The following is a 22,021-nucleotide window of genomic DNA, read 5'->3' as shown; positions in this document are numbered from 1 at the left end:
CATTATCTACCAATGTCCTTTTTTTGAGACGCCTAATCTTTAGCTTCTAGCAACTAAGATTTTATAATTTTTATAATTAGGTCCAATTTTTTGTGTTTGTGTCTTTTCACATCCAGTCAAACTGGACCTAGATTATTGTCATGAATAATTTTTGCATATTGTTAAAAGGGTTATCCGAGACTTTGGTGGGGGCTAAGATCCTACAGGCAAGTAGTTGTACCTACCTGTACTGCCCAACGCCAATCTCTGCCGACTCAGAGCAGTCACAGAGTGCTCCTACCGACAGTTCTACTGCTTCATTTGACCACACAACAAAGCATATCTTCCTCTTCCACTCTGCTCTGTCGATGGAGCGCCACTGCAGACGTCATGCTGATTGACCGCCCGCTACCTGCTGGATTTTTTATACCACAGTGATCGGGGGCAAGCAATACAGCTCATTTAAAAAAAATATATTAAAAAATCCTCCAAACTCCAATTGTATAGAATGTTTTCGGAACAGGTATACTATATATAAAACGCTTCTCACTATAGCACCATCTTTTTGCAAAGGTATTATTGACAAGCTTATTTTAGAGTATATTATTTAAATAAGGAGAAGATAGCATCATGCAATACAGTTTTTGTTTTTTTATTGCAAAATTGTAATAAAAAAATATATAAATGACAAAAAACAATGGCAGAACTGTTTGTCATAAAACAAGCCCACATAGAGTGGGGAAAATAAGTATTTGATACCCTGCCGATTTTGCAAGATTTTACCACCTACAAAGAATGGAGGGGTCAGTAACTTTTATCGTAGCCACACCTCAACTGTGAAAGACTGAATCTTAAAAATAAAATCCAGAAAATCACATAGTATGATTTTTTACATACCGTATTTTGCGGATTATAAGACGCAACGGATTATATGATGCACCCCAAATTTTGAGGAGGAAAATAGGAAAAAAACCCTTTTTTTTTAATGAAATGGTGGTGCTTCTTATAATCCATGTGTCTTATTTCTTACCAGGAGTGGTGGCTGCTGTGAAGCAGGGTCTCAGGTCGCCGCTGGAGGAGAAAAGATTGGAGCGTTGCTGCAGGCTGGGATGAGGGGGTGTTTGGGTGTGCATTGCGGTGCTGCTGGTGTTCGGTGCTGTGGGGGCTCTGCCGACATCTTGTGAAAGCCCCTGCATTTATATGGTTTCCTAGCTGAGATCTCCATCTGTGCATGCGCCGCCCCGGCCAGCAGCCATTTTCGTGGTTTCCAGTCCACTGCATAGGAAACCTCCTACTCTACACTCATTACCTGTATTAATTGCATCTGGTTAAATTTGTTTCCAGTGTAAAAGACACCGCTCCACACACTCAACCACATTCCAACCTCTCTACCATTGCCAAGACCAAAGAGCTGTCTAAGGACACCAAAATTGTGGGCTTGCACAAAGCTGGGATGGACTACAAAGATGTAAAAGATACATTTTGCACATGAATGGATAATAAAAATGAATGGCTCCTTTCATCAGACAGTGTTAGGTGTCGGTCGAGTTCTTGCCTCTGCACAGGGGGAATCTCGAACCATCTGCGCTGCGGTCTCCCATTCTTCTCCAGCCGCAGTGGAGCCTGCTCAGCGGAGACGTCGGTCCCAGCGTCTGACTCGAGCTGATACTGGGCGAATGGTTACTACTGTTCTTCCAGGTTCTGCCTTTGTAGTCAGCGCTGATCAACAGCTAGAAGATCTTTCTGGGACTAAGTCCTGCTTTTCCCATACTGGGCATGCCCATTGGACGACCTCCCATTGGGTCCTGAAGCGGTTCCTGTTGGACCACTAGGAAGGTCCTTGTCCATGCGCTAGTATCAAACCAATGTTAAAGAGCTCAGCGCCAGTGTGGTCATGCTTGTATGTGGTCAGGGTTTGGCTGAAATAAGCCCCTAGAATACCGCCACCTCCGGTGAGGAGTTTGTATGTTTGGATTCAGGGCCTTTGCTGAAATAAGCCCCTATAATACCGGCACCTCCGGTGAGGAGTTGTTTGTCTGCTGTTCTAACTGCATGACCACAGTTTTGCTCTGTTTGGTAGCTGTGTTCCTCTGTGAGGTTAACAGGGCACAGCATCTTGTTATTCTAGCGAATCTGTGAAGTAAAAGAGTTCGCTAATACCGCCATATAGTACCGCCTATTACCAGCAGCATGTTTCTCTCCTGCACGGTGGACCCCGGGTTGCAAACTCACCAACCATCTCATATATATATATATATATATATATATATATATATATATATATATATATATATATATTTGATGCCTTCCCCCAACCCTAACAGAATACTATCGCCAGGGTCTGGCTAGTAAATGGCGGACAAACAGCAATCCTTGCGGTACATCCAGCAGTTGGAGGGTAGGTTTGCGGCTCTCGAGCACACAACCGCAGCTGTGGATGTTACCACAGTTGCTGTTCAGGCTGCTAGCGCGGCTGCAGCAACCTTGTCCACTGCCACCCCTGTTCCAACTCTATCTCGTCTCCCGCTGCCAGAGAAATTTTCTGGTGATAGTAAATCTTGTAGGGGTTTCGTGAGTCAGTGCTCTATACACCTCGAGCTCCTGGCCGCACGTTTCCCTACAGAGCGGGCAAAGGTGGGATTTATTGTGTCTCTCCTGTCGGACAGGGCGTTGGAATGGGCTACACCGCTATGGGAGCGTGGTGATCATGTGGTGCAGAGTGCTCCGCTGTTCCTGAGCACTCTGAAACAGTTCTTCTTAGGACCTTGAGTCACCCATGATACGGCGCTCCAACTGTTGGCATTGACTCAGGGCTCGTCCTTGGTCAGCCATTTTGCCTTCCACTTCCGCACCCTAGCATCTGAGCTGGAGTGGTCGGATAAAGCCCTCATCCCTATGTTTTGGAGGGGGCTGGCTGACCACGTGAAGGATGCTCTGGCCTCTAGGGAGATTTGTTGTGAATTCGGTTTGTGGGCTCCCCCGGTGGTCTGTTATGGTAGTGCCTCCTATGTGCCTTCCTCCATCTCTGATTACCTGTCGCCACCCTCTAGGGGAGTTTCCTATTTAAGGCTGCTTGGCTGTTAGTCATATGCCGGCCAACAATGTGCTAGTAGCATTCTGTTGCATTCACCTGCCTCAAGTTCCAGTTCAGCTAAGTTGAATTTTGTTTCTTGTTTTTGCTATTTTTGTCCAGCTATCTGCAATGTGACTCTTCAGTGCTGGAAGCTCTTGTGGACAGAAAATTACTACTCCAGTGGCATGAGTTGTCACTGGAGTTTAAAGTAATTTCTGGATGGTGTTTTTGAATAGTGATTTTTAGGTCGACCGTGAAGTAACACTTTCCTGTCCTTCTGCTATCTAGTAAGCGGACCTCACTGTGCTAAATCTGCTGTTCATCCTACGTATGTCATTTCCTCTGAACTCACCGTCAATATCTGTGGGGGCCTACTATCATCTTTTGGGGTTCCTCACTGGAGGTAAGGCAGGCCTGTATATTCCTCTTATAGGGGTAGTTAGATCTCCGGCTGGCGCGTGGTGTCTAGGGCATCGTAGGTACATCCCCCGGCTACTGTAAGTGTTGGGTCAGGTTCAGGTCACGGTCGACCTTAGTTTCCATCACCCGAGAGCTAGTCCGTTTTGTATTTTTATTCCCCTGGTCATTGGGGTAACCATAACAGTTTGGCCGGCCTGTAAAAAATCTATGTGTTAAAATATGCACTAAAGCAGGAAGGAGGAGAAAAGGTTTTTTTTTTTTTTCTGTGTTTGAAAGTGCACCTTAGTTTGATCATTTGTATTCCTTGCTTAAACTGCAGTCTTCAGCCTTTTTTTTTTTCTTCCTCTCCTCTTAACCTCTGAATGCTTGGGTTACACCCATTTGAATATGGATCCACAGAGTTTAGTTGCAGGTTTGAATAACCTTGCGACAAAAGTACAGAACCTACAAGATTTTGTTATACGTGCTCCAATGTCTGAACCTAAGATTCCTCTGCCTGAATACTTTACCGGAGACAGATCCCGGTTTTTGAGTTTCAGAGAAAATTGCAAATTGTTTTTGTCTCTGAGATCTCACTCTGCTGGTGATCATACTCAACAAGTTAAAATTGTTATCTCTCTACTGCGCGGCGACCCACAAAGTTGGGCATTTGCATTATCGCCAGGGGATCCTGCGTTGTTAAATGTAGATGCGTTTTTTCAGGCTTTGGGGTTGCTTTATGAAGAGCCTAATTTGGAGATTTTGGCTGAGAAAGCCTTGATAGCTCTTTCCCAAGGGCAAGATGAAGCTGAGATATACTGCCAGAAATTCCGTAAATGGTCGGTGCTTACTAGATGGAATGAGTGCGCTTTAGCAGCTAATTTCAGAGAAGGTCTCTCTGATGCCGTGAAGGATGTCATGGTGGGGTTCCCTGTGCCTGCAGGTCTGAATGATGCCATGAAATTGGCTATCCAGATTGATCGGCGTTTGCGGGAGCGCAAATCTGTGCACCATATGGCGGGGTCTTCTGAGGAAAAATCTGTGCACCATATGGCGGTATCTTCTGAGCAAAAACCTGTGCACCATATGGCGGTGTCTTCTGAGCAAAGACCTGTGCACCATTTGGCGGTGACCTCTGAAAAGGCATTAGAGCATATGCAATGCGATCGTGTTTTGTCTAGAGGCGAACGTCAAAATTACAGGCGCAAAAATGGATTGTGCTTCTACTGTGGAGATCCAGCTCATGTTATATCAGCATGCTCTAAACGTATAAATAAGGTTGATAAAAAGGTTGATAAATCTTTTTCTACAGGTACCTTGCAGTCAAAATTTCTTTTGTCCGTGACATTGATTTGTACCTTATCATCTGTTACTGTGAATGCTTATGTGGATTCTGGCGCCGCTCTGAGTCTCATGGATTGGTCCTTTGCCAAGCGTTGTGGGTTTGATTTGGAGCCATTGGAAGTTTCTATTCCCCTGAAGGGTATTGATTCTACACCTTTGGCTAGCAATAAACCACAATATTGGACACAAGTGACTATGCGTCTTACCCCAGACCATCAGGAGATTATTCGTTTCCTTGTATTATATAACCTACATGATGTCTTAGTGCTTGGATTACCATGGTTACAGATTCATAATCCCGTCTTGGACTGGAAATCTATGTCTGTGTTGAGCTGGGGATGTCGGGGTATTCATGGGGATGCACCTTTGGTTCCTATTTCTTCATCTACTCCCTCTGAGATCCCAGCATTTCTGTCAGATTTTTATGATGTCTTTCAAGAGCCTAAAGTTGATTCTCTCCCTCCTCACAGAGAGTGTGACTGCGCTATTGAATTGATCCCCGGTAGTAAGTTTCCTAAGGGTCGCTTGTTTAATTTGTCTGTACCTGAACATACTGCTATGCGGGAGTATATCAGAGAATCCTTGGAAAAGGGTCATATTCGCCCCTCGTTGTCTCCACTAGGGGCAGGATTTTTCTTTGTAGGTAAAAAGGATGGTTCATTGAGACCTTGTATCGACTATCGACTTTTGAATAAGATTACAGTTAAATACCAGTACCCGTTACCTTTACTGACTGATCTGTTTGCTCGTATAAAGGGGGCTAAGTGGTTCACTAAGATCGATCTACGTGGTGCGTATAATTTGGTGCGGATTAAGCAGGGAGATGAGTGGAAGACCGCATTTAATACGCCTGAAGGCCATTTTGAGTATTTGGTAATGCCTTTCGGTCTCGCAAATGCCCCTTCCGTTTTTCAGTCCTTTATGCACGATATTTTCCGTGAATATCTGGATAAGTTTATGATTGTGTATTTGGATGATATTCTTGTTTTTTCGGAGGACTGGGAATCTCACGTTCAACAGGTCAGGAGAGTTTTTCAGGTTTTGCGAGCTAATTCTCTTTTTGTAAAGGGCTCAAAGTGTAGTTTTGGAGTTCAGAGAATTTCCTTTTTGGGATATATTTTTTCCCCTTCATCTATGGAGATGGACCCTGTCAAGGTCCAGGCCATTTGTGATTGGATGCAACCTACTTCTTTGAAGAGTCTGCAAAAGTTCTTGGGTTTTGCTAATTTCTATCGCCGATTTATAGCGGGTTTTTCTGCCATTGCTAAACCTTTGACTGATTTGACCAAAAAGGGTGCTGATGTTGCTAATTGGTCCTCTGCGGCTGTGGAGGCCTTTCAAGAGCTTAAGCGCCGCTTTTCTTCCGCTCCTGTGTTGCGCCAACCTGATGTGTTACTTCCGTTCCAGGTTGAGGTGGATGCTTCGGAGATCGGAGCAGGTGCAGTTTTGTCGCAGAAAGATCCTGACTGCTCAGTAATGAGACCATGTGCGTTTTTCTCCCGAAAGTTTTCGCCCGCTGAGCGAAATTATGATGTGGGAAATCGGGAACTTCTGGCCATGAAGTGGGCGTTTGAGGAGTGGCGTCATTGGCTTGAGGGTGCTAGACACCAGGTGGTGGTCCTCACTGACCACAAGAATCTAATTTATCTTGAGTCGGCCAGGCGTCTGAATCCTAGACAGGCGCGCTGGTCGTTGTTTTTCTCCCGATTTAACTTTGTGGTGTCATATCTGCCTGGGTCCAAGAATGTGAAGGCGGATGCCCTCTCTAGGAGTTTTGAGCCTGACTCGCCTGGTGATTCCAAACCTACCGGCATCCTGAAGGATGGGGTGATATTGTCAGCTGTCTCCCCAGACCTGCGGCGTTCTTTGCAGGAGTTTCAGGTGGATAGGCCTGATCGCTGTCCGCCTGGTAGACTGTTTGTCCCTGATGATTGGACCAGTAGAGTTATCTCGGAGGTTCATTCTTCCGCGTTGACAGGTCATCCTGGAATTTTTGGCACCAGGGATTTGGTGTCTAGGTCCTTCTGGTGGCCTTCTTTGTCTCGAGATGTGCGCATGTTTGTGCAGTCTTGTGATGTTTGTGCTCGGGCCAAGCCCTGCTGTTCTAGGGCCAGTGGGTTGTTGTTGCCCTTGCCTATTCCTAAGAGGCCTTGGACGCACATCTCTATGGACTTTATTTCTGACCTTCCGGTTTCTCGTAGGATGTCTGTCATCTGGGTGATTTGTGATCGTTTTTCCAAGATGGTTCATTTGGTACCTTTACCCAAATTGCCCTCCTCCTCTGAGTTGGTTCCTCTATTTTTTCAGAATGTGGTGCGTTTGCATGGTATTCCTGAGAATATAGTGTCTGACAGGGGTACTCAGTTTGTGTCTAGATTTTGGCGGACGTTCTGTGCCAGGATGGGTATCGATTTGTCTTTTTCGTCTGCATTCCATCCTCAGACTAATGGCCAGACTGAGCGTACTAATCAGACCTTGGAGACTTACTTGAGGTGTTTTGTGTCCGCTGATCAGGATGATTGGCTTGACTTTTTGCCATTGGCAGAGTTTGCCCTTAACAATCGGGCCAGTTCTGCCACTTTGGTTTCTCCATTTTTTTGTAATTCAGGGTTTCACCCTCGGTTTTCGTCCGGTCAATTGGAGTCTTCGGATTGTCCTGGAGTGGATGCTGTGGTTGATAGGATGCATCGGATTTGGGGACAGGTTGTGGACAATCTGAAGTTGTCCCAGGAGAAGACTCAACAGTTCACTAATCGTCATCGGCGTATTGGTCCTCGTCTTTGTGTTGGGGACCTGGTGTGGCTGTCTTCTCGATTTGTTCCTATGAAGGTCTCGTCTCCTAAGTTTAAGCCTCGGTTTATCGGCCCTTATAGGATTCTGGAGGTTCTTAATCCTGTGTCCTTTCGTTTGGACCTCCCAGCATCTTTTAATATCCATAATGTTTTCCATCGGTCATTATTGCGGAGGTATGAGGTACCGGTTGTTCCTTCTGCTGATCCACCTGCTCCTGTGTTGGTTGAGGGTGAATTGGAGTATGTGGTGGAAAAGATCTTGGACTCCCGTGTTTCCAGACGGAAACTTCAGTATCTGGTTAAGTGGAAAGGTTATGGCCAGGAGGATAATTCTTGGGTGACAGCATCCGATGTTCATGCTCCTGATTTGGTTCGTGCATTTCATAGTGCTCATCCAGATCGCCCTGGTGGTTCTGGTGAGGGTTCGGTGCCCCCTCCTTAAGGGGGGGGTACTGTTGTGAATTCGGTTTGTGGGCTCCCCCGGTGGTCTGTTATGGTAGTGCCTCCTATGTGCCTTCCTCCATCTCTGATTACCTGTCGCCACCCTCTAGGGGAGTTTCCTATTTAAGGCTGCTTGGCTGTTAGTCATATGCCGGCCAACAATGTGCTAGTAGCATTCTGTTGCATTCACCTGCCTCAAGTTCCAGTTCAGCTAAGTTGAATTTTGTTTCTTGTTTTTGCTATTTTTGTCCAGCTATCTGCAATGTGACTCTTCAGTGCTGGAAGCTCTTGTGGACAGAAAATTACTACTCCAGTGGCATGAGTTGTCACTGGAGTTTAAAGTAATTTCTGGATGGTGTTTTTGAATAGTGATTTTTAGGTCGACCGTGAAGTAACACTTTCCTGTCCTTCTGCTATCTAGTAAGCGGACCTCACTGTGCTAAATCTGCTGTTCATCCTACGTATGTCATTTCCTCTGAACTCACCGTCAATATCTGTGGGGGCCTACTATCATCTTTTGGGGTTCCTCACTGGAGGTAAGGCAGGCCTGTATATTCCTCTTATAGGGGTAGTTAGATCTCCGGCTGGCGCGTGGTGTCTAGGGCATCGTAGGTACATCCCCCGGCTACTGTAAGTGTTGGGTCAGGTTCAGGTCACGGTCGACCTTAGTTTCCATCACCCGAGAGCTAGTCCGTTTTGTATTTTTATTCCCCTGGTCATTGGGGTAACCATAACAGAGATTCCCGCCACACTGGAGGAGTTAATAGCTGTGTCTACTCGTATTGACCTCCATTTTCACGAACGAAGGTTAGAGCGGGTCCAGTGTAGGCAGAGGTTTCGGCTGGCTCCCACCTTCACCAAACCTTTGGAATCTCTGGTCCAGGTCCCTGAGTCACATGAGGCCATGGAAGTGTCACGAGCGGGATCCAAGTCCTGGACCGCTCGTGCACTCAAGGTCTGTCATGTTTGCCAGCAGTCAGGACATCTTGCCACCAGATGTTCCCAGCGGTCAAGGAAACGTCAGCGTCTAGTGGTAGTAGGTGGAGGTACACTAGACACGGCGACGTTTGCCTCCAAATTGTCCTTTAAGGGGACAATTACAATAGGCTCATTCACTCACTCGGTAGAGGTCTGCGTGGATTCTGGGATGGAGGGCAATTTTATGTCTTCTGCCTTCGCCCAACGTCACGCAATACCCTTGGTAAAGCTAGCTCAACCAGTAACCGTACGAGTGGTGAATGGGTCGACACTGCCCTCACAGATAACACACCAGACCATCCCTTTCACTCTGTCCATGTTGCCATCTCATCAGGAGATTATATCTCTGCTCGTCATTCCTGAGGGAATTGATGAGGTCCTGTTAGGTATACCTTGACTACGGTACCACTCGCCACATACTGAGTGGTCCACTGGCAGAATTTTGGGATGGGGTGAATCTTGTGGGGGTAGATGTCAGAGGGAAAGCGTTCAGGTTGCTACTACTGAGGTATCCGCAGATCTAACCTCTCTCCCCAAGCAATATTGGCCCTATGTGGACGTGTTCTCCAAAAGGGCTGCGGAGACCCTTCCGCCTCACCGTCCATATGACTGTCCTATTGACCTCTTGCCTAGTGCTGAGCTTCCCCAGGGTCGAGTCTATCCGTTATCTCTCCTGGAGACGAGGCAATGTCACAGTACATTCAGGAAAATCTGGCAAGAGGATTCATTAGAAAGTCAGTGTCACCTACAGGGGCTGGGTTCTTCGGTTCTACGGAGAACTACGTCCATGCATAGACTACAGGGGTCTTAACACCATCACCGTTATGAATAAGTATCCCCTGACCCTAATATCTGAGCTTTTTGATAGGCTTCGGGGAGCAAGGGTATTTACTAAACTAGATCTGCGGGGTGCTTACAACCTAATTCGCATCTGTGAGGGGGATTAATGGAAGACGGCTTTTAACAGCAGGTATGGGCACTATGAATATCTAGTGATGCCTTTTGGGCTCTGTAATGCCCCCGCCGTTTTCCAAGACTTTGTAAACAATATCTTCTGGAATATGCTTTCCACCTCGGTCGTAGTCTATCTGGATGATATTATCATCTACTCTCCAGATATTGACTCCCACCGGAGAGATGTTTGCAGAGTCTTCGACCTCTTACGAACTAACTCCCTCTACGCCAAGTTGGAGAAATGTGTATTTGAGCAGGAGTCCTTACCTTTCCTGGGCTATATCATCTCCGCTCAGGGATTGGCTATGGATCCTGCCAAACTACAGGCTGTGATGGACTGGCAAGAACCCCATTCTCTTAAAGCGGTGCAGCGCTTTATGGGGTTCATTAACTATTATCACCAGTTCATCCCTCATTTCTGAACTTTGGTAGCTCCCTTGGTAGCACTCACCAAGAAGGGAGCAAATCCCAAATTGTGATCTGAGGAGGTCTCCAAGGCCTTCACTTCTATTAAATCTCATTTTGCTAGTTCTCCCATCCTACATCGCCCCGATGTAGATAAGCCATTTATAATGGAGGTGGATGCCTCATCCGTTGGTGCTGGAGCTGTCCTCTTCCAAAAGGATGCTCAAGGTCGGAAGCATCCTTGCTTTTTCTTTTCCAAGACCTTCACACCAGTGGAGAGGAATTATTCCATCGGAGACAGGGAGTTGCTAGCAATGAAGTTGGCCTTCTCAGAGTGGAGACATCTTTTGGAGGCGGCTCGCTTTCCCTTCCAAGTATTCACAGACCACAAGAATTTGGTCTATTTACTTACAGCCCAGCGGTTAAATTTTCGCCAGGTGAGATGGTCCTTGTTCTTCTCCCGGTTCTATTTCACCCTCCATTTTCTTTCCGGGGAGAAGAACATTCGTGCCGACGCTCTCTCTCACTCCGTTGTATCATCTGAGGAGGGGGAAGAGGAGCCACGGCTTATTGTGCCTTCCGAGAGCCTGAGAACTGTGGCCCCGGTTTCTCTAGAGTCTGTGCCTCCGGGCAAGACTTTTGTACCATCAAGTTTGCGTCCGGAGGTTCTCTCTTGGGTTCACTCGTCCAGGGTGGGTGGACATTTTGGGACCAAAAGGACATCTGAGCTACTGGCGAGGACATACTGGTGGCCACATATGGCCCGTCACATTGCAGACTAGGTTCGGGCGTGTGTCTCCTGCGCCAAGAACAAGTCTCCTCGTCAACGGCCAGCTGGGTTGCTTCACCCCCTGCCAGTGGCGGACAGGCCCTGGGAGATGGTCAGGATGGATTTTGTGGTGGGCTTACGCAAGTCTCGTAGCTGCACCATTATTTGGGTAGTCACCAACCATTTTTCCAAAATGGTGCACTTGGTGCCTCTTGCACGGCTACCTTCTGCACGGGCTCTGGCGGCGTTGTTTATCAAACATATCTTTCGCCTACACGGTATGCCTGACAAAATTGTCAGTGACCGGGGTCCCCAGTTTGCGTCTCGATCCTGGAGAGATCTTTGTTGTCTACTCAGCATTGAGTTGAATCTCTCCTCAGCTTATCATCCCGAGATGAATGGGTTGGTAGAGAGGGCCAACCAGACCCTGGTCACATATCTACGACATTTTGCTTCTGCCAGGCAGGATGACTGGGCATCCTTGCTACCGTGGGCAGAGTTTGCACTTAACAACCCCGTAGCTGACTCTACTGATCAGACGCCTTTGATCCTTAATTACGGCCAGCATCCGCGGGTTCCTGTGCCTATGCCCGTGTCTTCTGCCGACTCCAGGGTGGCAGACTGTGCTGTGGAGGCACGAGACATTTGGGACCGCACTCAGGATGCCATCCGGGTCTCCAAGGAGAGAATGAGGTCCTCCGCCGATGCACATCGGCGCCCTGCTCCGACCTTTGCTCCTGGCGACTTAGTGTGGCTCTCCGCCCGTAACATCAGGCTGCGAGTTTAGTCCACTAAGTTTGCACCTCGCTACTTGGGTCCCTTCAAGGTCCTCGAACAGGTTAATCCTGTGGTCTACCGTTTGGCCCTTCCTCCACGCCTAGGTATCACCGACACTTTTCATGTGTCCCTCTTAAAGCCCGTATACATGTCCCGGTTTTCCGAGTCATCTGCCGGGACATCGGGTTAGTCTACGGACGATTACGAGGTGAACGCTATTTTGGGGTGCAAGGTGGTACGTGGCAGAAAATTTTATTTGGTGGACTGGAAGGGTTATGGCCCAGAAGACAGGTCCTGGGAGCCTGCTGAGCACATTCGAGCTCCACAGCTCATTGCTGCCTTCGAGCGTAGCGAGGTCCAAGGGGGGGGCCCTAGGAGGGACGGTAATGTTAGGTGTCAAGTTCTCCTCTCTGCACGGGGGGAATCTCGAACCATCTCCGCTGCGGTCTCCCATTCTTCTCCAGCCGCAGTGGAGCCGTCGGTCCCAGCGTCTGACTCAGGCGGATACTGGGCGACTGGTTACTACTGTTCTTCCAGGCTCTGCCTTTGTAGCCAGCACTGATCAGCAGCGAGCTGATCTTTCTGGAACTAAGTCCTGCTTTTCCCATACTGGGCATGCCCACAGGACAACCTCCCATTGGAGGTTGGGGGTCACATGCGCAGGTCCTGAAGCAGTTCCTGTTGGACCACTAGGAAGGTCCTTGAGTGCTAAAGCTATAAAAGGTTCGCATGGCCGCACGGCCATGCGCTAGTATCAAACCAATGTTAAAGAGCTCAGCGCCAGTGTGGTCATGCTTGTATGTGGTCAGGGTTTGGCTGAAATAAGCCTCTAGATTACCGGACACCTCCGGTGAGGTCTTTGTATGTTTGTATTCAGGGCCTTGGCTGAAATAAGCCCCTAGAATACCGGCACCTCCGGTGAGGAGTTGCTTGTCTGCTGTTCTAACTGCATGACCACAGTTTTGCTCTGTTTGGTAGCTGTGTTCCTCTGTGAGGTTAACAGGGCACAGCATCTTGTTATTCTAGCGAATCTGTGAAGTAACAGAGTTTGCTAATACCACCATATAGTACCGACCTATTACTAGCAGCAGGTTTCTCTCCTGCACGGTGGACCCCAGGTTGCGAACGCACCAACCGTCTCATATATATATATATTCGGTGCGTTCCACCAACCCTAACAGACAGTGACCAGTTATTGACTTTGTAATGTGGTCAGGTCTGTACAAAAGCTCCAGTAATTCTTAATTTTTGTATCCTGCAGAAGTACTACAAAAAAGGAAATTGCACAAGTGCAGATGAGTGAAGATACCGAGGAGCCTACTATAGGACAAGTAGAAAGGTATTATGATGGTGGATCCTTATTACAGCGGCATGTAAAAGTTTGGGCACTCCTGCCTAAAATTACTTTTATTGTAAACAGTTAAAGGGAACCTGTCACCCCCCCAGGCGTTTAAGAGCCACCTTGTGCAGCACTAATCCTGCATTCTGACAAGGTGGCTCTTTTAGTTCTTGTTCCTGGCACTAATGAAATAATTGTTTATTAAATGTGTCCCTCATACCTTGAAATCGTCCCTGGGGCAGGTCTTTCCCCCCTAATACAGACTCACCACAGCCGTCACTCAAGGCCTCTGCGCGCCGAGCGCCGCCTCCTCTTCAGTAACATCCCTGGCACTTGCGCTGTAAGTTCCAAAGGCAGCGCAACTGCGCATGCCTGAAAAAAAAATTATAGCGCAGGCACCGGGAACGGTAATGAAGGAAGAGGAGGCAGCGCCCAGCACGCAGAGGCCCTGAGTGATGGCTGTGGTGCGTCTGTATTAGGGTGGAAAGATCTGCCCCCGAGATGATTTCAAGGTATGATTGACAAATTTCATAAACGATTATTTCATTAGTGCCAAAAACAAGAACTAAAAGAGCCACCTTGTCAGAATGCAGCATTAGTGCTGCACAAGGTGGCTCTTTTAGTTACAAACGCCTGCGGGGGTGACAGGTTCCCTTTAAGCAATTTGAAGATAAAATAATCTCTAAAAGGCATAAAATTAAAGATAACACGTTTCCTTTTTATTTTAGGGGAAAAAATATATTGTAATTTTTTTACATTTTAAAAATTACAAACAGAAAAATGGGCTGATGCAAAAGTTTGGGCACCCTTGGAGATTTTTGTGTTCAGATAACTTTGACCTTAATTAGCCTGTTAGGGTTGGCTCAAAAAGAAGCACAGTAAGGTCATGGAGTGGCCTAGCCAGTCTCCAGACCTTAATTCCATAGAAAACCTATGGAGGGAGTTGAAGCTCCGTGTTGCCAAATGACAGCCTCAAAAGCTTAATAATTTAGAGATGATCTGCAAAGAGGAGTGGACCAAAATTTCTCCTGACAAGTGCACAAACCTCATCATCAACTACAAAAAACGTCTGACTGCTGTGCTTGCCAACAAGGGTTTAGCCACCAAATATTCAGTCTTGTTTGCCAGAGGGATCAAATACTTATTTCTCACTGCAAAATGCAAATAAATTTACATAATTTATACAATGTGATTTTCTGGATTTTACTTTTGATATCATATCTCTCAATGTTAAAAAAAAGACCTACCCTTAAAATTATAGACTGTTCATGTCCTTGTCAGTGGGTAAACTTACAAATCAGCAAGGAATCAAAAAAAATAATTCCTGTACATGAATTGTAATGTCCAGTGAGCCCCATATACATTTGCATCACATGAACCTTCAATTCCCAGTATGTTCTTAACAATGGTAACAAGATGCTGAGAGTTGTTATCAGTCATTATCAGACTGTGGACCATACATGGACCACAGTACTGGTGAGATGCGAGCAGGATCTCACATAAACATTTACATCCAGGTATCTTATAGATGATGTTGTCTTTTATTGGAGTTGTTCTCTTTCTTTCTTTCATCTTGTCCAGACGTCATGATGACTATTCACAGCCACAGGCCATCTCTTCTCCAGTCTTCTTCAACACATCTTAACACGATGCCCTTAAAAATAGCAGTGTCATTATAATACTTCTTAATAAAATTTCTGCCCTATTCTGAACCCCTGAATAAATTTTTGACATTCACTATATCCCCTGCACAAAATATTTGACTCTTATGGTACTGTCTCTTCACACTATTCCCCTCAATAGTCTCCTCACACATTTCTACCTCCCTCACACCGTTTCATCTCACATTCCCCCTGCTAACTACTGTCTCCCCTCACATATTTACCACTTTGCTCTCCATACTGTATCCTCCCACATGCTACTGCTCCCCATACCGTGTCCGCATATATTTCCTCCATAATGTGTCTGCATACATTCCCCCCTCATACTGTGTTTGTATACATTCTCCCCTCCTACTTTGTCTGCAATCATCCCATACCTTGCTCCTCATACTGTGTCAGCACCAACCCCCCTATTGCTCCCTATACTGTTTCTGCCCCCATAGTGTCGCTTTGCTTCACATACTGTGTCCTCAAATTTCTGACTCCCCATACTGTGTATGCACCCATCCCTCCCCTCACTCTCCACACTGTGCCCTCAAATTTCTCCCTTTCCCTTGCTCCCCAAAATGTGTCTGCACCCACCCATACATGCTTCCCACCCCCGCTTTACATACTGTGTCTACGCCCAACCCTTGCTTGCTCCCCAAACAGTGTCCTCAAATATATCCATCCCTTCACTCTCCAGATTTCCAAGAGCAATCCACTAGAAAAAGACCTCATGTGTACATGCCCTTAGGCCCATTCATATGTTCAGTATTTGGTCAGTATTATACATCAGTATTTGAAGCAAAAACCAGGAGTGGGTGAAAAATGCTTACAAATACTGATGTATTAAACTGACGAAATACTGAACATGTGAATATGGCCTTAGGGTGCTTTTAGAGATCTGTCTGTGATGTCAGGACCAGCTCCGAATCTCTCGATCTGATTCAACACTATTATGCATGCCTATGAGGTAGTTTGGGTCATGAGACCTGCAGCCATCTTGGATATCTTAATTTGTACTCAGACCTTGAAGGTCAATATCTGAAACCGGCTATAAACAACATTAATGAATGTGTCTCATTTAGCAAACAATCACAGCGCATCTCTCATTTTTCAAACTGCGCTGATAATATGAAAGCTGTATCAGGCTATCTACGGCTAAGGCACGGTTGTGCCAGTCCTCCCACTCCACCACCAACGTCTCGCTACGTACCGGACCATACTCGGCCACCATTGGCACATATATCATCCAGGCTAGTGCAGCCCTGTCAATAGGCTTAACGAACACCCTTCATCTCCCCGTTTGGCTTCAACACGAGCTGTATTCCTACTGTGGTTATATGTACCAAACCTATACCATCTCCATCCATGACGTACGAGCATGACTTAGTGACGCACCTCCATTACGCATAATATTGTCGCAAAGAGTGCAGTGATTATAGACTCGTAAGCAGTTTTCATTTAGACCGGGGTCACACTTGCGAGTGCAATGCGAGAAACTCGTACAAATTTCTTGCATCAATACCAGTCACTGCCGCCAGCACTCAGTATCGGAGCATTCAGCTGCATAGAAATACATGCAGCTACACACTCCGGTCCCGAGTGACGGCGGCTGTGCCGGTAATTGATGCGAGAGATTCGTGCAAGTTTCTCGCATTGCATTTGCAAGTGTGACCCCGGCCTTAGGCTGAGTAACCCACAGATTATGAACTGAATTGCAGTCACATACCAGAATCCCATTAGTTGCAGCTCTACAGCAAAGCTCCAGGACAGGCAGATGGCTCATCACAGCCTCTCGGGAATTGAAGCTCTTGCTTCCACCATGCCTCATAAAGCAGTGCTCCTAAAGGACTACATAACCCGGAGTGGTACATCAGCAACATGATCTCACGACTTGATCATGGTTCTGACGTCTCCCTGACTCGGCTGTCAGGGGTTTAATTGACACGAGCGCAGTTGATTGCTGGGAGCCGGCACAATGCACCTTCTCTGTGACAGCTGTCAACTTGATGGCCGACTCCCAGAAAAAGTCATAGTGCTGGGGTGATGGTGCGCTTGCCGACAAAGAGGGCTCTGAGTGCCACTTCTAGCACGCGTGCCATAGGTTCACCATCACTGGTCCAGGTGGTTAAACTGGATTGTCTAACAAATTCCCCCAGATATGTTGTGGCTTTATGCCTATTACTGTTTATTATTTAAGGGCTGTAATTCTTTTGGTGTATTTATTAGAGGTTTCTTCAAGGAAATATCTTCAGCAAGTGGTGAAGATGAGTCCGCAAGTAATGTTCCTAAAACAGATGATGCGTAAGTCTAATATGTCTATTGCCACAGTTAGGTTCTCAGCATCATATTGGAGGCAGGATTGGTTTTCTTTTGTCAAATTTACAAAGACATATAATAAAGCATAAAATAATGTATTCATATTTTTACTTGTTGCAGAACAACTTCCCAGAAGAGCTTCAAAGCAGCAAGTAAGGGTTTCATTAAAATAAAAGCAAGTGGTGCTTTCGCTGCTCTTAAAAAAGATTATGGGTAAGCTTGAAATGTCTATTGCTTTTGTTAGGATACATTTACTTTTGTCAAATTTTGAAAGCAATACACCATTAGAACAGAATTTTTTAAAAAATATAGCATATATATGGATAATGCTTTTTATGTAATTGAGGTAAATGACCAGATGAAACAAAAGGATACAAAAATATGATGTGAATAGAACATAAAATTACAAGCAAAATGGTTTGTTTAAGAAAAAAATGTTGTTGGAAGAGATATACTGTATACTTTGCATATTTCCCACTATATCAACATCTTTTTACAAAGATATTATTAACAGGCTACAACACTTTGGCATACTGTATATGCAAAAGCGTTAAATCAGCCGTCAGAAGATAGCAATGTGGACATGGAAACTAAATACACTATATAAAAAGTTATTAAAAATATACTTTTTGTTTGTTATTTTTAACACTTTAAAAAACTAAAACATGATAGACTCATTCATCATAAAACTAAGACCACATGTGACGGCTTCAGTGGAAAATTAAAAAGGATGTGGATTATCTATCTAAACGATAACCAATTTGTTTTATTATGGTGATATAATGTAAGACATTAAATATTGATGCTGATAAAAATTGAAGAACTAAGTTTTCTATAAATCAAAACTATGAATGAAACATTTGAGCTTATTACTGGAGACGAGAACAAGAGGTAAGGCTTTACTTCAAAACTTGGTTAGAAAATAATTAGTTTAATATTTTTACAACTTTTTTTGCTATTTGTATTTTCCAAAAGCAAAATAGGGTACCGTATATACTCGAGTATAAGCCAAGATTTTCAGCCCACTTTTTTGGGCTGAAAGTGACCCTCTCGGCTTATACTCGAGTCAGTGTCGGCGTGGGGTCGGCGGGTGAGGGGGAGCGGTGATTGTCACATACTCACCTGCTCCTGGCGCGGTCCCTTCATGTCCCATGGTCTCCGGGCAGCTCTTCCGGTGTTCAGCAGTCACGTGGTACCGCTCATTACAGTAATGAATATGCACGCATATTCATTACTGTAATGAGCGGTACGTGACCGCTGAACACAGGAAGATGCCGCCGGCTCCCTGAGACCATCTGACAGTGAGACGCTGCCAGGGACCACGCCGGGAGCAGGTGAGTATATCAGGGGAGGTGAGCATTGCGCGATAGTCACCTTCCTCGTTCCATCGCTGCGCGCCGCTCTGTCTTCCGTCTTCTAGCTGTGACTGTTCAGGTCAGAGGGCGCGATGACGCGATTAGTGTGCGCGCCGCCCTCTGCCTGAACAGTCAGTGCAGAGGATGGAAGACAGAGCAGCGCGCAGCGATGGAACGAGGAAGGTGACTATCGCAAGTGCCGGGGGCCTGAGCGAAGAGAGGTGAGTATGTGATTTTTTTTATTTTAATCGCAGCAACAGCAAATGGGGCAAATGTGTGGAGCATCTTATGGGGCCACAATGTATGGAGCATCGTATGGGGCCCTAATGTGTGGAGCATCTCATGGGGCCACAATGTATGGAGCATCTTATGGGGCCACAATGTATGGAGCATCTTATGAGGCCATAATGTGTGAAGCATCTCATTGGGCCCCTAATGTGTGGAGCATCTCATGGAGCCATAATGTATGGAGCATCTCTTGGGGCCACAATATATGGAGCATCTTATGGGGCCACAATGTATTGAGCATCTTATGAGGCCATAATGTGTGAAGCATCTCATGGGGCCCCTAATGTGTGGTGCATCTCATGGAGCCATAATGTATGGAGCATCTCATGGGGCCACAATATATGGAGCATCTTATGGGGCCACAATGTATTGAGCATCTTATGAGGCCATAATGTGTGAAGCATCTCATGGGGCCCCTAATGTGTGGAGCATCTCATGGAGCCATAATATATGGAGCATCTCATGGGGCCACAATGTATGGAGCATCTCATGGGGCCACAATGTATGGAGCTTCTCATGGGGCCACAATGTATGGAGCATCTTATGGGGCCACAATGTATGGAGCATCTCATGGGGCCATAATGTGTGGAGCATCTCATGGGGCCCCTAATGTGTGGAGCATCTCATGGAGCCATAATGTATGGAGCATCTTATGGGGCCATAAAGTGTGGAGCATCTTATGGGGCCACAATGTATTGAGCATCTCATGGGGCCATATTGTGTGGAGCATCTCATGGGGCCCCTAATGTGTGGAGCATCTCATGGAGCCATAATGTATGGAGCATCTCATGGGGCCATAATGTGTGGAGCATCTTATGGGGCCATAATGTATGGAGCATCTCATGGGGCCACAATGTATGGAGCAACTTATGGAGCCATAATGTATGGAGCATCTTATGGGGCCACAATGTATGGAGCATCTCATGGGGCCATAATGTGTGGAGCATCTCATGGGGCCCCTAATGTGTGGAGCATCTCATGGAGCCATAATGTATGGTGCATCTTATGGGGCCATAATGTGTGGAGCATCTTATGGGGCCACAATGTATTGAGCATCTCATGGGGCCATAATGTGTGGAGCATCTCATGGGGCCCCTAATGTGTGGAGCATCTCATGGAGCCATAATGTATGGAGCATCTCATGGGGCCACAATGTATGGAGCATCTTATGGAGCCATAATGTATGGAGCATCTTATGGGGCCATAATGTGTGGAGCATCTTATGGGGAATAATGTTTTGAGCATCCTATGGAACCATAATGTATGGAGCATCTCATGGGGCCATAATGTGTGGAGCATCTTATGGGGAATAATGTTTTGAGCATCTTATGGAGCCATAATGTGTGGAGTATCTTATGGGGCCATAATGTGTGGAGCATCTTATGGGGCCATCAACCTTTATGCAGCATTGTATGGGGCAAATGTTTCTATGGAGCATCTTATGGGGCCATTATTAACCTTTGTGCAGCATTATATGGGGTATATTTTAATATGGAGCATCTTATGGGGCCCATCATGAACTGTATGGAGCATTATATGGGGCTCCTGATTCAATATGGATATTCAAAAACACTTAACCTACTGATGTCTCAATTAATTTTACTTTTATTGGTATCGTTTTTTATTTTTGACATTTACCGGTAGCTGCTGCATTTCCCACCCTAGGCTTATACTCGAGTCAATAAGTTTTCCCAGTTTTTTGTGGCAAAATTAGGGGGGTCGGCTTATAATCGGGTCGGCTTATACTCGCGTATATACGGGTATTTGCCCAACAAGCTAAATCCATAACCAAATCTTACTTTAAAGTTTTTTGTGTCTTTTCACACCAAGTCAAACTGGACCTGCATTATTTTAATGTATTATTTTTGCATATTGTTAAAATGGTTATCCGAGACTTTGGTGGGGGTTAAGATCCTACAAGCAAGTAGTTGCACCTACCTGTTCTGCCCAACGCCGATCTCTGCCGACTCAGAGCAGTCACAGACGGCTCCTTCTGGCAATTATACTGCTTCATTTGACCACACGTCAGCAAAGCATCTCTTCCTCTTCTACTCTGCTCTGTCGATGGAACATCACTGCTGACATCATGCTGATTGACCGCCCGCTACCAGCTGGATTTTTTATAGCACAGAGGTCGGGGGAAAGCAATACAGTTCATTTCAAAAACAATAAAAAAATAAACCTCCAAACTCCAACTATATAGAACGTATGTAACATTTTCAAAGCAAGTATACTATATATAAAAAGCTTCTCACTGTAGCAGCATGTTTTTGCAAATATATTATTGGCAAGCTTATTTTACAGTATATTATTTAAATAATCAGAAGATAGCATCATGCAAATTGAAAATAAATACTTGTAAAGGTTATTAAAATATGATTTTTTGCATAAAGTTTTTTTATTACAAAACAATTTAAATGACAAAAAACAATGGCAGAGCTGTTTGTCATAAAACAAGCCCACATACAGTGGGGAAAATAAGTATTTGATACACTGCCGATTTTGCAAGTTTTCCCACCTACAAAGAATGGAGAGGTCTGTAATTTTTATCGTAGGTACACTTGAACTGTGAAAGACTGAATCTTAAAAATAATATCCAGAAAATCACATTGTATGATTTTTTTACATAATTCATTGCATGAATTAAAAATTTAATCACCTACCAGCCAGCAAGAATTCTTGCTCTCACAGATCTTTTAGTTTTTCTTTAAGAAGTCCTCCTACTGTGCACTCATTATCTGTATTAATTGCATTTGTTTAATCTTGTTTCCTGTGTAAAAGACACCTGTCCACACACTCAACTGCATTCCAACCTCTCCACCATGGCCAAGACCAAAGAGCTGTCTAAGGACACCAGGGACAAAATTGTTTACCTGCACAAAGATGGGATGGGCTACAAAGATGTAAAGATCCATTTTGCACATGAATGGATATTAAAAATGAACAGCCCCTTTCATTAATGACCAGTTTTTGACTTTGCAATGTGGTCAGGTCTGTGCAAAAGCTCCAGTAATTCTTAATTTTTGTATTCTGCAGTGATACTACAAAAAAGGAGATTGCACAAGTCCAGATGAGTGGAGATACCGAGGAGACTACTATAGGACAAGTAGAAAGGTATTATGATGATGGATCCTGATTACAGTGGCATGTAAAAGTTTGGGCA

General features: G+C 45.4%; 1 protein-coding gene across 8 annotated transcripts in view; it reads left to right on the top strand.

Annotated features, from left to right (window-relative positions):
* LOC143804537 (protocadherin Fat 4-like) overlaps positions 1-22,021 on the top strand; it is a 285,900-nt gene that overhangs the window by 216,974 nt on the left and 46,905 nt on the right. For 4 of the 8 annotated variants that reach the window (XM_077282725.1, XM_077282727.1, XM_077282724.1 and 1 more), the window contains 3 exons: positions 13,173-13,250; positions 17,336-17,428; positions 21,895-21,972. The exons of 1 other annotated variant lie outside the window; for it this stretch is intronic. In XM_077282725.1, the coding sequence (XP_077138840.1) occupies positions 13,173-13,250; positions 17,336-17,428; positions 21,895-21,972 (249 nt within the window). The remainder of the gene's footprint in view (positions 1-13,172; positions 13,251-17,335; positions 17,429-21,894; positions 21,973-22,021) is intronic. 3 more of the 8 variants (XM_077282731.1, XM_077282728.1, XM_077282726.1) reach the window with 2 other exon arrangements.

The sequence above is a fragment of the Ranitomeya variabilis genome, chromosome 2 (assembly GCF_051348905.1).
Source record: "Ranitomeya variabilis isolate aRanVar5 chromosome 2, aRanVar5.hap1, whole genome shotgun sequence".
Classification (NCBI taxonomy): Eukaryota; Metazoa; Chordata; class Amphibia; order Anura; family Dendrobatidae; genus Ranitomeya; species Ranitomeya variabilis.
This window is presented reverse-complemented; position numbering and strand designations above follow the sequence as displayed.